Source organism: Clavelina lepadiformis, chromosome 2 (genome assembly GCF_947623445.1).
Source record: "Clavelina lepadiformis chromosome 2, kaClaLepa1.1, whole genome shotgun sequence".
Lineage (NCBI taxonomy): Eukaryota > Metazoa > Chordata > Ascidiacea > Aplousobranchia > Clavelinidae > Clavelina > Clavelina lepadiformis.
Window position 1 is genome coordinate 20252507 of NC_135241.1, and position 11782 is coordinate 20264288.

General features: G+C 38.8%; 1 protein-coding gene across 3 annotated transcripts; it reads right to left on the bottom strand.

Moving 5' to 3' along the window:
• Positions 1 to 612: 612 nt before the first annotated feature.
• LOC143445555 (myocyte-specific enhancer factor 2C-like) lies at positions 613 to 11442 on the bottom strand. Of its 3 annotated transcripts, none has more exons than XM_076944734.1 (10): positions 11164 to 11442; positions 8759 to 8962; positions 4613 to 4756; positions 4213 to 4417; positions 3382 to 3435; positions 3021 to 3184; positions 2795 to 2879; positions 2544 to 2655; positions 2286 to 2393; positions 613 to 1892 (listed from the first exon to the last, which is right to left on the bottom strand). In XM_076944734.1, exons 1-10 carry the CDS (start codon positions 11215 to 11217, stop codon positions 1757 to 1759), a joined length of 1266 nt encoding a protein of 421 aa, XP_076800849.1. In that variant the 5' UTR covers positions 11218 to 11442; the 3' UTR covers positions 613 to 1756. The 3 variants fall into 3 exon arrangements, with proteins under 3 accessions (XP_076800849.1, XP_076800848.1, XP_076800850.1); XM_076944733.1 differs by having other exon boundaries at positions 613 to 1928; XM_076944735.1 differs by lacking the exon at positions 3382 to 3435 and having other exon boundaries at positions 613 to 1928.
• Between the last annotated feature and the right edge of the window lie 340 nt (positions 11443 to 11782).

Sequence of the window (11782 nt, forward strand, 5' to 3'; positions counted from 1 at the left end):
AAGCGCTCTGGTAAACAAGGTTTTAAAAATTGGAACCGAAGCAATCGCAACTGTTTGTGATAAACACGAATTGCGATTAAATACTAGTCAGGCAATCTTTTTACAGTCCAATTAGGAAAGCAATAACTTTCTCAGTTTTCTCATCACACGTCGTACTTTTTTCGTGACATAGCGTGCGTGGAAATACATGGATGGTTACAATAGAGATCTGCGATTCAAAACTGTTATACCAAATTTCGATTCCTGGGCTTCTTTTGAGCATCAATAAAGTTATAAGAAAATAGGAAAGGTATCCCGCATCAGATTTATACACTAAGTGTTCGCTTTAGTCAGCTATCACTTGGTAGTTCTGACATGATTCGCTCAAATTAAGACATTTTACATGTTATTATGTGCATACCGAGCCAGATTTTTTTTGCAAAAGAATAAACCTATGAAAGCTATAATTTTTCAAACGCGCACTAAAACAATGGGTAACACTGTTTAAGCAAAACAAGTATCAATCTGCCAAATACTTAAATCTGACCAACTATGGCACCATGCCCTGAGGTTTTACAATAATCTGAGTCCGCCTACGCGTTAACCGGCTAAAAACATACCGATGTCCAGATCTTACGTTTTGCGGCCTTGTGGCATAGCAAGTTATTTTATTCCGTATTTGCAACTCGAATAAAAATAAACAGAACAAAATACGTGCGTTGGGTTAGTAATGGTTATAATGAACCTTGATATCGGCATAGAAATGGCGCACACATGGTATACGCAGCACGTAAATTTTCAAAGATTTCATCGAAACTTGACTTCACGAAAAATGACGTCAACAAGACAAAAACGTCACCACAAAATACGGAACGCACAATGACCTAACATCTAAGGCAAAAAGGATATAATATACCACCGTATGTCACGTAACTGCTTGCAAGGAAAAAGTGACGGATGCTAAAACAGCAACCCTTGAAAAGCCATAAAGCCGAGAACGAACAAATATCTCGCACAAAAATTCGGAGCGTATTTGAAACAGGTAAAGAACTAAGATTTTTGAAGTCAATTGCAAAACGGATATTGGAACTCTAGCATATATTAATGCGGAATTTCTTGAAATGGGGCAAGCTGTTAATTTGTTGGTTCTGCAAACTTTGCTGGGTGCGCTTCATACATTGAGCTTCGAGGTTTTTACTCGGACTTTGTCTTCACGGAGTGCGAAGTCGAAAGACCACTGGCAGCCACATAATGGTTTAAAGGGGGGCGAAAGATAACGTACAAGCGGTAACAATGCATTATATACAGGATACAAACTGGCAACGAATATAAGCGACGATTATATCTACAGAACTTCTTTAAAACAAAACGCCTTCCATCAAGCATCAATAAAACACGAAGACGTAATCTCATACAACGGCCAGGGCGCAAATTGGAGAACTTTATGGCGCGGCCAAGAGGTGCATGTTGGTGCCACAAACATGATTCCACACATAGCGCGATTTGATTTAGTAACAAACACAAAAAACGCAGGAACTTGGCAGAGAGAAGAAAATCCATTAAATAGGCGCTGTTATATATAAACCGCCCGTTCAGCCAGCCTATGCTGTAAGCGTGGCAGTTTATGCAAAAATGGCACGTTTCGCCGCGACGCGCCAACTTCAACGTTATCAACTAGATGTATGACGTCACAAAGATATACCGCGCGAACAGGCACGCTCAGTTCGCCAGCCAAAGTTAACAGAATTGCCTGACGTCACGGACAACGACGTAACGATCAAGTGGTCCATCCCGGTGACGTACTAGGTCCCGCTTCTACTCTTTGCCTCTTGGTCGGGAGACGATCTCCGTTCTCTAGGAGCATGCTGTTTCGTTCGTCCATGTCGTAGGATGCCACAACTTCCATCGGAGATCTGCAGAAGATGGACTTGTACGGAGGATGGACAATACTAATTTACAAAATGAGGAAAGTGAAGAATAGCACATTGATTTAGTGACGTATTTAGCGAAAAACGTTCAGCTTTTGTACTGATTCATTTTGTAACCTACATGTCAAAGTAGGTAATCTTTGTAAGGCACAAAATGTAGAGTTTGTGCTGTTTCAAATTTTTCAGAAGAATCAGCAAAACACGACATTATCAGAGCAAAAGTTTAGGAAACATTGTGAAAATTACAGCCACGGTGAATCAGTTAAAAATTGCTGCCCAAATCAGTGCTTTTATTGTCAAAATGTTCCTAACCACGAGTTTTTTTCATGAAGCCAATATCACACCTGTTAGCTAACTTATTCACATCAATGCACCCACCTTCCTTCAACTGAGCGATTCATCGAGGCTTGGTCTGCCATTTTGTCTGGGGGTGACGCTGGTTCGCTTTTGATCGTTACCATGGGAACACCGTGATGAGCAAGAGAACTTTAAGAAAATACAAAAATGCAAGGTCAATGGTAATTGAATGCCAAGTGAAGCGAGGCACCGTATCAAACATCTGTTCCTTATGGGTGTTTATAGAAAATTGCATTGCGTCATGTTTAACGAGTTGAAAGATACAAGACAACGAAATACCTTTGAATTTGTGGTGTTCCCAGCTGGTGTTGGGGCCATTGGTGCAATATCGATCCCGGTGACGGGGAAAAACCTGGCAAATCACTGCCTGTCAAAATCGGATAATCACCTACTACAAAATTTAAAAAAAAATATTTACCAAGTGCACGTTCTTGGATTAAAAGACAAACAAGGCGTTAGCTGTATAAAGATTTTTCTACAGGACGAATACTTTCAAAACGTGTTAATTTTCATGCCATTTGTTAACTTACCAGCACTATAACCTTGCTGTACATAGGGCATCACACTGGGCGTAGCCAAGCTTACAACCGGCGTTGAAAGTTCATTTACACCATCCTAAAGAAGTAAACTTATAAAATTAGACCAACCAATGAAACTTGTGCAATAACCCTTTGGGATAAATCTAATAAGAAATCGCTGCTTGGGGTAGACATTCAATAAATGTGCGAGTCCATGTACATCTCACTAGGTACTTACCATCTGGGGATTGTGAGATTGGGGTATGACAACATGAAGATGGGATCGGTTGGGTGAAGGTGGGTTAATAATCTGTTTCCGGGGCATTGGGGAAGTGCGGTCCTGCTGTATGTGCATTGAAGGCGATGACCCCCTCTGCTGGCTGGGTCCGCTATATCCATTTCCTAAAGATTAAACAACATTTTATCAGCTATGCACAAAAACATATGCAAATATTAAGTAAGGTAAAATATACTTGTCAAGCTGACAGTTTTGTTTATAAAAATGTGCTAACTTTTGCAATCTTTTTTACTAAACCAAAACAACTGTAACAGAGTGCAAAATTACCGCAATTAATTATAGTAAGCACAATTAGTCTCACCGCCAGGTGAAGAAGCATCCGATACCATGCTCATTTCTGGGCTGTACATCGGACCTGTGTGAGTGGATGACAGTGTTAGTGGCATGCAGTAAACTAAACTAATGCAAGCAAGAAGTGTCCTTAGAAAATAAAAAGAGGAATTGAAGAAAATTAAATTGTATATTTTCCAAGGCTACATTTGCAGTTGGCTTCAACTTGCAGTTTGTGCTTGGTGATGGGTTAATTAAGTTTGTTTCAGTCTAGCGCATGCAACTGTTTTTTATTCCAGGGGCTTTGAAATTCGAATAGAAAAACAAAACAAAATTAACTGTGCACTTTTCAGGCGCTCATGGATGAGATTGTAAAATATGCTGATAATTATTCTACCAAAATCACAAGTTCTTTGTGTCTTATGTAGCGCAGCATCAGTTTAAATTTACAAAATAATCCCCATTCAAAATGTTATAATATAGGCAAGAGTGATTCGCATCAAATTAAAATTTTTAGGCTTCACAAAAACAAGCTATTTTCTCAGCTTAAAGAACTTATTGCATATTGACTTATACATACGTGAATTGATTAACTGCAAAAGTAATAGTTCTGTAAAGGATTACATTTAAGGCATGGACATTGTTATCAACAAGTAGGAATTTTAGCAAATTTCAATATAACAAAATTTAGCGATCATTTCAGGATATTTCAATTTCGAAAATCCTTAAAACAAAATCTACATCTACAAGGAAAAATCATGCACTAACGCGATTGCCACCTATGCCAATTACGTTCCACCAAAACTACGTCAGAGCACTCGGATCTTAACAAATGCTACTTTAATCAAATTTACTTAATTACCAGAGGGGGATCGACTGGGACTGTGTCCGCCGCCAGCTAAAGGGCTTCTTGGAAGAGGACTACTTCTGCGATGAGGATGCAGAAGATTAGGATCATGTTCCGGGTGAAGTCCATGAGGGTGAAGTCCAAATCCGCTTGTCGGGTAGGAGGGGATTCCTCGATCTGTGACTGGGAACGAAACGGGGTGAGAAGGAAAATCAGTTGCCTGAAAAAGAAAATACACATTTAAAATATAAAACCAGGGATACCAGAGCTAACCCACAGAAATTATATAAAGCATTGACATTTGCTATTATCACATGTTATGACACATAACAAGGTGCAAGGAAGGATAAATCAAGGAGTGCGATTTACTGCTGAAGAAACAGTCCAGACATTGGTGGAAATGGTGAAAACATACTTGCTGCGGACGGAGGGTGGTCATCATTTCATCGAATTGCTTATCAATCTGAGCATATCTCTGCATTGTTCCAGGAGTAGGAAGCTGGGGTTGGTGATCTACATCAGGGCTGTCACAATTCTTGTTGTCCTTCTTGTTCAGCATCTAAGAGAACGGTCATGATAAATGACATGGTGTATTTTCTATTAATTGTGCAGCTATAACAATGTCTCTTTCCACAACGAAAAGTAATTTTAAACTTAACATGAACAGTATAAGCGCAAGACATCAAATACTACAGTTTTATTTATTTGCATTAAAAATAAGAGTAATATAATATGTCTTTGGTATACTGTATAGTTGGCATATGTTAATTATTAATTTACAGTGGTTCATTCTGAGGATAGCTCTGGAAAGAAAAGCAGTGTGATAAATAATACGAGTTTGTGCTGAAGTTTACATTCACACTTCCATAATGTTTAATTTAAACAGGCTACTGCCGGTTTGAAGTACAGTATCAACATCAGTACTGTATATTACAATAAAACAGAATATTTCCATAAGTCATTTATTCTACCTCATTAAACCTTTATTGCAATAGTACGTATGATCGTTTTCTGTGATTGTACACAAGAGATATTTGACAAACAATAAATCATAAGCAAGGTAATTCTCATTTCCAAAATCAACGGAGTGAAATTAAATATGTCCCACGCCTGATTTAGATGAACGCTTTAAATACAGACGATTAAATAGCACCAAAGCATTAGTAGCTGGCCTTGATGTACACTGTACAGTAAAAACACTTTCCGAAGCCAGCACCAATGCTGAGCTGCCATTTAAGCCGTATTGACGTCATTGCTGACGCAAGTTGCGGTTTGTGGAGACGAAAAATAAAAGCGCTATGATGGAGAGTAATGATAGCGGGAACGAATAATAATAGTTCGAATGTGAGAGTGAGCTACTAAGAATAGAATGTCCGGGTGAAAAAAGGGGTAATTTATGCGGGTTGCAAAGCCAAATAGGATCTTGTCTTAGTAGGGGTAAATTTGCGTACGTTGTTGGTTCCGGCGGGAAAGCGGCAGCCTAAGGAAGCCGCACAATGCATTCGCGGAATGTTAAGTTGTGATACAAGGCTACCGCCAAGCGCCTCATGTTTCGTGACGTAGAGAAGTTGTCACGACCGAACGAGTTTGCTGTAACAGTACATTGCTTTCGGCAATCAATTTACCTTAATACCACTTCAATACCTGCTGTCGGAACGGTTTGAGCTACTCGCTTTGGCAAAGCAGCATTTTGCGAAAAAATTAATGGTCACGGCGCATTCGCTCGTTTTGAGAATCTGAACAAGCAAGAATTTGTTATTAGGATTTGTCTCAACGACAAATAAACTGGTAACTATTGAGGCGTTTCGGTCATTAATGGCTAAAAATAATCCAAGAAAAGTATTAAAAGCTGAGTACATGAGCTATGACTCAGGCAACGGCACGTCAGGGAAGTACAAACGCGACAGGTAAACTCGTCAACACGACCGTGACGTATGCGGGAGAAAGAGAGTTCTTCGGCGATAACAAAAAAACTTTCGTGGCTCTTAAATATTTGTTCACGGGTAGGAGCATATGTTTAAAAGCCAATATTCGCACGCAGTGTTCTGGGACGCATGCGAAGGGGCTGGTCTATGACTCCGTGGTGACTATTCTGCTACAAAGGAAGATTTTTGGAAAAAGTCTATTTTCCTCACCCTATCCAAGCGTTCGCCTGCACTTACAATTGTGTCAATAAGAAGACACGTAATATTATAAAAATGGCGCTATATAATATTTACGGTTATTTTCAAGTTTTAAAAATAATTAAAGAATTTATACCATCACAACAACGGCCACAGTTTGTTTGCCACCTGGTTTGTTGAAAACGCGCTTTGTCATTGAACACCAAGAGAAAAAAGAAACATTGGCCACTTTACATGAGGAAGACTAACGCGCTTATTTGTGGCAACGCTACGGACACAAAAATAAATCGTCATGGGAATACACCTTGACGCAACGCACGCACGAAATGGGAGATTTATATGCAGGGAAACCTTCCAGAGTCGGTGGCGATTACGACTTAACGTTAGTGTTTTTTGCACCATAACTACTAATTTTGATGTGATCGTTACCTTGCACAACATAATTATAGCATCAGAATTAGCATTCGACGACTTTGTTTCCATAATTATCGGAGGTTTTTCAAAAATATATACAGTTTCATAGATGCTACTGTAACTTTCCAAAAAAGGATAAAAAACCACGACTACGAATGTACGATGTCACTATTATGACATTTCCCGATATATACGTACAAAGTACCATTTTAGCGTCAGAAGTGGCAAAAATACTTTGACATATCTGAAAATAGTAGTAATATCCTAAAATTATCCGAATGTCACAAATTTAGTGAATGTGCGTCAAAGCGTGTTGTTCATATTGTAAACATGCGTTTATGTCTGGCATTTCAAGCCAAAAACGTGGCAAAAGCAGAACGATTCCGGGAAAGTTGCATGTTACTATGACGCAGTAAAGCCCCTGGCCTGCAGCCTAATTGTTTTCGTTTAATATCTTCACGGAAAAGAAAATTGAAAAATTTTGAAACACTGACATATCGAAAATAAACAAAGACGTTTTGTCGGATGTTAGTGTCAGCTTCGCAATGTGACCAAAAAAGGATTTCACTGGTCGAGAAATTCCCTAAACCGCAGTTAAACTGAAATTACCCCAGTTTTCCTGCAAGGTGCAAAAATGTACAGTACGACATGGCTTTTTGAAATATCCTGTTATTTGCTTAAGTTAAAAATTATAAGTAACTAAAAAGCATTTATTTGCCAATAAGCCATCACGCACTTCGAGCTCGTTCGGGAAAATTTAGGCTTATGTACGTATTTGAAACAATGGAAGTCCATAAATTAAGCAAAAACAAAATTTTTTATTGAGACACATGGATGAGTGAGTGTTAAGAATGTTTAGACTATTCTAAAGTTATTTTCACCGACCACAGTAACCATAGTAACCTGATTCAGAGCGGAAAAAATAGAAAACGTAAATAGTCAGTGGTCAATACAGAATAGGTTGAACATAATGCCAGAAACGTTTCATTTTGCATTGCTACTGATTACAACGCCCGGTGAAGGACGGAGAAGCCTTAAACCTTAGGAACCACACTAACACATTTAGAATCAGTTATAAGAATTTCTAGGAAACAATGTAAAAAAATCGTCAATTCCATCTGATCGTCTTGTTTTTTAAAGGACTTATTCGTTTTGTAACTTAGAATGGGCGGGTAATCCCCGTCAGTTTTGACTAAAAATAGCGGATTCCAAAAATACGCCGCACGAGGAAGATGAGTTTAGAACGAAAACGAAACGAGATACCCCACGCATGCTATTTTCTACGGAAGGTCCTCTTCTCAAAAAATGACGTCGATATCTTCGACGTAACCATACCGCGGTGGCTTGGGCGGGCAACCGCATTATTTTCTTAACAATCGGAATCCTATCGAAAAAGATATTATCGTTCTTCTATTTTTTCGGTTATGATTTAGTACCTGTCACTCTCATTATTTGTTGTATTGCGTGGAATAATTTCCATTTTTCTTGAAAACCACATTCTCCTTGTACTGTATATTAGGTGATACACAGAACACACAACAAGAGGGCTCATGAAGGGCAAAACTGGGGGAAATCCCTTTCTATTTTGGTTTTGGTTTTGCACCGCGCTCCATTGTTAACATCAGATAAGTTTGTGTCGAAACGAATGGTATCAACTGCGAGGTACACTTATACAACTATTTGGCACGGCGGCCACATTACACAGAAAAATTGCATGACGTAATGTCACGACAACAATTAAATTTCCATAGTGTCAAGGATATCGGAAATCATAAATGAAATTTCTGTGATCGCGGTTTAGAGTTAAGAACGGCTACGACAGAGGAGTCAGAAAAGCCAGGGCATATATAAAAATAAATACTGTTCCAATAACATGTTTCTACCGGCGATGAGCCACCTTCGCGTAACGACAAACATTTTTCTATATTTCTTCCTATGTCAACAGGATTAGACAGAGTTAAGCTTTAATAATAATTTAATTAATTAATTGACTAGACATTGTTAAGATTTGTTCTAGGTTTTACCTCAATAATGTCGGAGTTAGTCCGGCTTTCGTGGGGTTCGTTGTACTCAGTATATTTCAAAAGAACCTTGTCCATGTCTGTGCTGGCATACTGGAAAAGCTTGTTTGAGCTGTTAAAGATGATCAGGGCGATTTCGCAGTCACATAACACCGACAATTCGTAGGCTTTTTTCATCAGACCAAACTTGCGTTTCGTGAAGGTTACCTGAAAAAGAAGCTTTTTTAATGGATGTTCCAAACGCACTCTCATGTGATTTGCAGCTTGTGGGAGTTTTTACCTCTGGTTTGCAGACTTGGAAATGCGAGGAAAAAGACGGGAATTACGATAAAAAATTATTAACTGATAGGCAGCTGTAAGTGGGGAATTTCGGTTTCTGTGGAACTGTTTAACGATTGACGTCAACGCTTTCATCTCCATGACACAAAAAACGTTTTTTTATCACTTCGAGCAAAAAAACTATTCTAATCACGAAAAACAACGAGTTTACGGTTACTGGTGGTCGAGAAAGATGGCGTAAAATAGCTCGATGTTTCACATTTAGACGTTAAGTTGGCTGATGCAAAATACTTTGTTACCAGGATGCGTTATGTACACTGGTCACTTCTCTTAAAAAATCTACAAAACGTCAAGGCATTTTCCAAATTATCGGTTTGGTAAATAAATAATTTATGCGCCTGACGTCAACGTGAGATTAATGCGGACACAAGGGCAAGGTGACGAGAGCGGTGTCGACAACCATCGTCTTTACGTGCTGGGCTTTTCATTAACTAAAGGCCAGACAAATTGCTGATAATAAATTAATTTCTTGTCCAAGGGAAGATCAAGACGGCGGAAGAATAACTTTTACGACGCGTGCTTTATCGGATGTTATACTGTATATGTGGTAGCCATATTGCTCTGTTGGAAAATTTAATAGCACTGACAAATACATACCTAATTCACAGTATACAAAACGTAGTTTCATGTCTGTTCTCGAAAACGTACGTAAGGTTTTAAAAACACCTCGGGTGCATGAACGGGACAAATCATCCTCCCAATAGCGGTTTGTGCGATATGTGAATTGCGATTTGTGCAGTATGCGTTCGCTTAATATGATTAAGCGCATAGCATTAGTTAGTACTACCATGCATGCATGGCTGCAAATAATGCGTTAAACGTAGTTAACGCAACCACGCGGGCAAACTGGTTTCCTTGCATTGGAATCAAGTTACAAGCACACAGACCAAGAGCTGGTAAAGGCTAGGGAAATTACGCACACCAAAACACAATAGGCTAATATGCAAGGGATTGTTTGTGTGTCTTCCGACGTTTCTCTGTATATTTAAATGTTTTCTTTCCATCGAAAAAACAGCTATTTGATTTTTTTACTGCAAATTCTTTACCGATCGAACCATGTTGCTACTGTCTTCACGTTAGCAAACGTTAAACAACTAACAGAGCATACGACGTCATTTTTAAGGTATTTACATAAAACAACCATCTCAAAAGGTTGATATATGCTATTTACAAAACTGTCTTAACCTTCCTTAAAAGAGGAAGGGATAACGATTTTCTAAAGCCACAATTACTTTCCCCATAAGCAGTAAAATTGCCGATGACGTCAGTTAGCCCGTCACTACGTAAACTTGAGCATCTGTGTGCAATGGTGTAAGGCAAACAAGGTGATCTCTTTCAGGGAAAGAAGCATCCAAACTTCTATCATGCTGTTTTAAAAATAACCTAGAACGACGACACGAAAATAATTTTGCCACGTGGTATCTAAGCACGTGCTGCAGTTTGCGTTCCAATCAAGTTTTTTGGACCCATATTTGCCCGACTGTAAAAAGCGCACCCGAATCACTGTAAACCTTCAGCATGCGAAAAGACTGTATATTCCCTTTTAAAGGTGAAAGCATTTTTACGTCTTCTTTAACGATACACGAAAAGTAACCTAACGTTTTTTATTGGTATCACCGTAAGCGTAAATGTACTGCCTATGCTGTTTTGCCTGTAAGTAAGTCGGTGGTAGCCATATGCGTGGATTACGAAGTGCTTCAGCACCGTGCTCTGCACACGCCCGAAGCTAGTAACGCTTACCATGAGCTGGAAAAATTCGTACGGTGTAAAAACCCGTGAACGCATCACGGTATATGTCGATTCACAACCATAACTGTGCCCATTTCGAAAAGAACATATTTTCTAGCTTTTCCTCAGGATAAGTATGAAACGTTGTTGATTCCGAACAAGTACTTAACCCTTTGAAGCAAGATAGACGACTCTTAGCTGTGCTGTCTTGTCAGGCTGACATGTCAGAATTTACAAGTAATATTGAGACATTTAACGCTTGTCGAGCAGGTGTTAAATGTATAATACGCAAATAAACAGATGCGTAAAACTCTAAAATACCGAACCGTTGTTCAACTCACCTGTCGGTTTCTTTCATCTCCTATTCTTGAAATTTGAATCTTCTTGCGTCCCATTTTCAATCGGTATGGATATCAAGCAAAAGCAATGAAGGTTCAAACGTTTGAAAATTATTTTGTCTTTAATTTTACGATTGCAATTTTACTGTTTGTTTAAAAGATTGCCAAGCATACTTAACAAAACTAAATTTTAGGTTTTAACTTTTTCCGCGGCTTCGAGTTTGGACAAGTTTTGCGTTTGATTAGTTGCAAAATGAAAAGCTGAAAAACAAGAAAACAACTTGTAAATCGATTTTCGAATTATATTATACGAATGAAATGTATAACACCGCTTAGAGCAAGTGTTTATCTGCGTGTTTGCAGCACATCCTTGTATGGTTGGTTATTAATTCTGACAGAACTGCCACGTGAAGGGTTATTGAAGCCGTTTTTCCTAACACGACGGATGCCAATTTCAACAAAAGGTGTAAGATCAATCAACAGGTCGCTGCCTAACACACATAAGAAAAAACACCTTCGGCGAATCTTAGAAAAGTGGAAACGTCAATAAAATCGTTTAGGTTTGGGCTGGTGTGGAACTGTAAGCTGAGCATACATTATCACGCATTTGCATTACGGAAGC

What these genes read in the sequence shown, in the direction of transcription:
- LOC143445555 (XM_076944733.1), bottom strand. Translation starts at nt 11,217, where the DNA reads ATGGGACGCAAGAAGATTCAAATTTCAAGAATAGGAGATGAAAGAAAC. An exon ending in GAGATGAAAGAAACCGACAG is followed by an intron (nt 8,963 to 11,163) that starts GTGAGTTGAACA and finishes CTTCTTTTTCAG; the next exon opens with GTAACCTTCACGAAACGCAA. An exon ending in CCACCCTCCGTCCGCAGCAA is followed by an intron (nt 4,418 to 4,612) that starts GTATGTTTTCAC and finishes TTTCTTTTTCAG; the next exon opens with GCAACTGATTTTCCTTCTCA.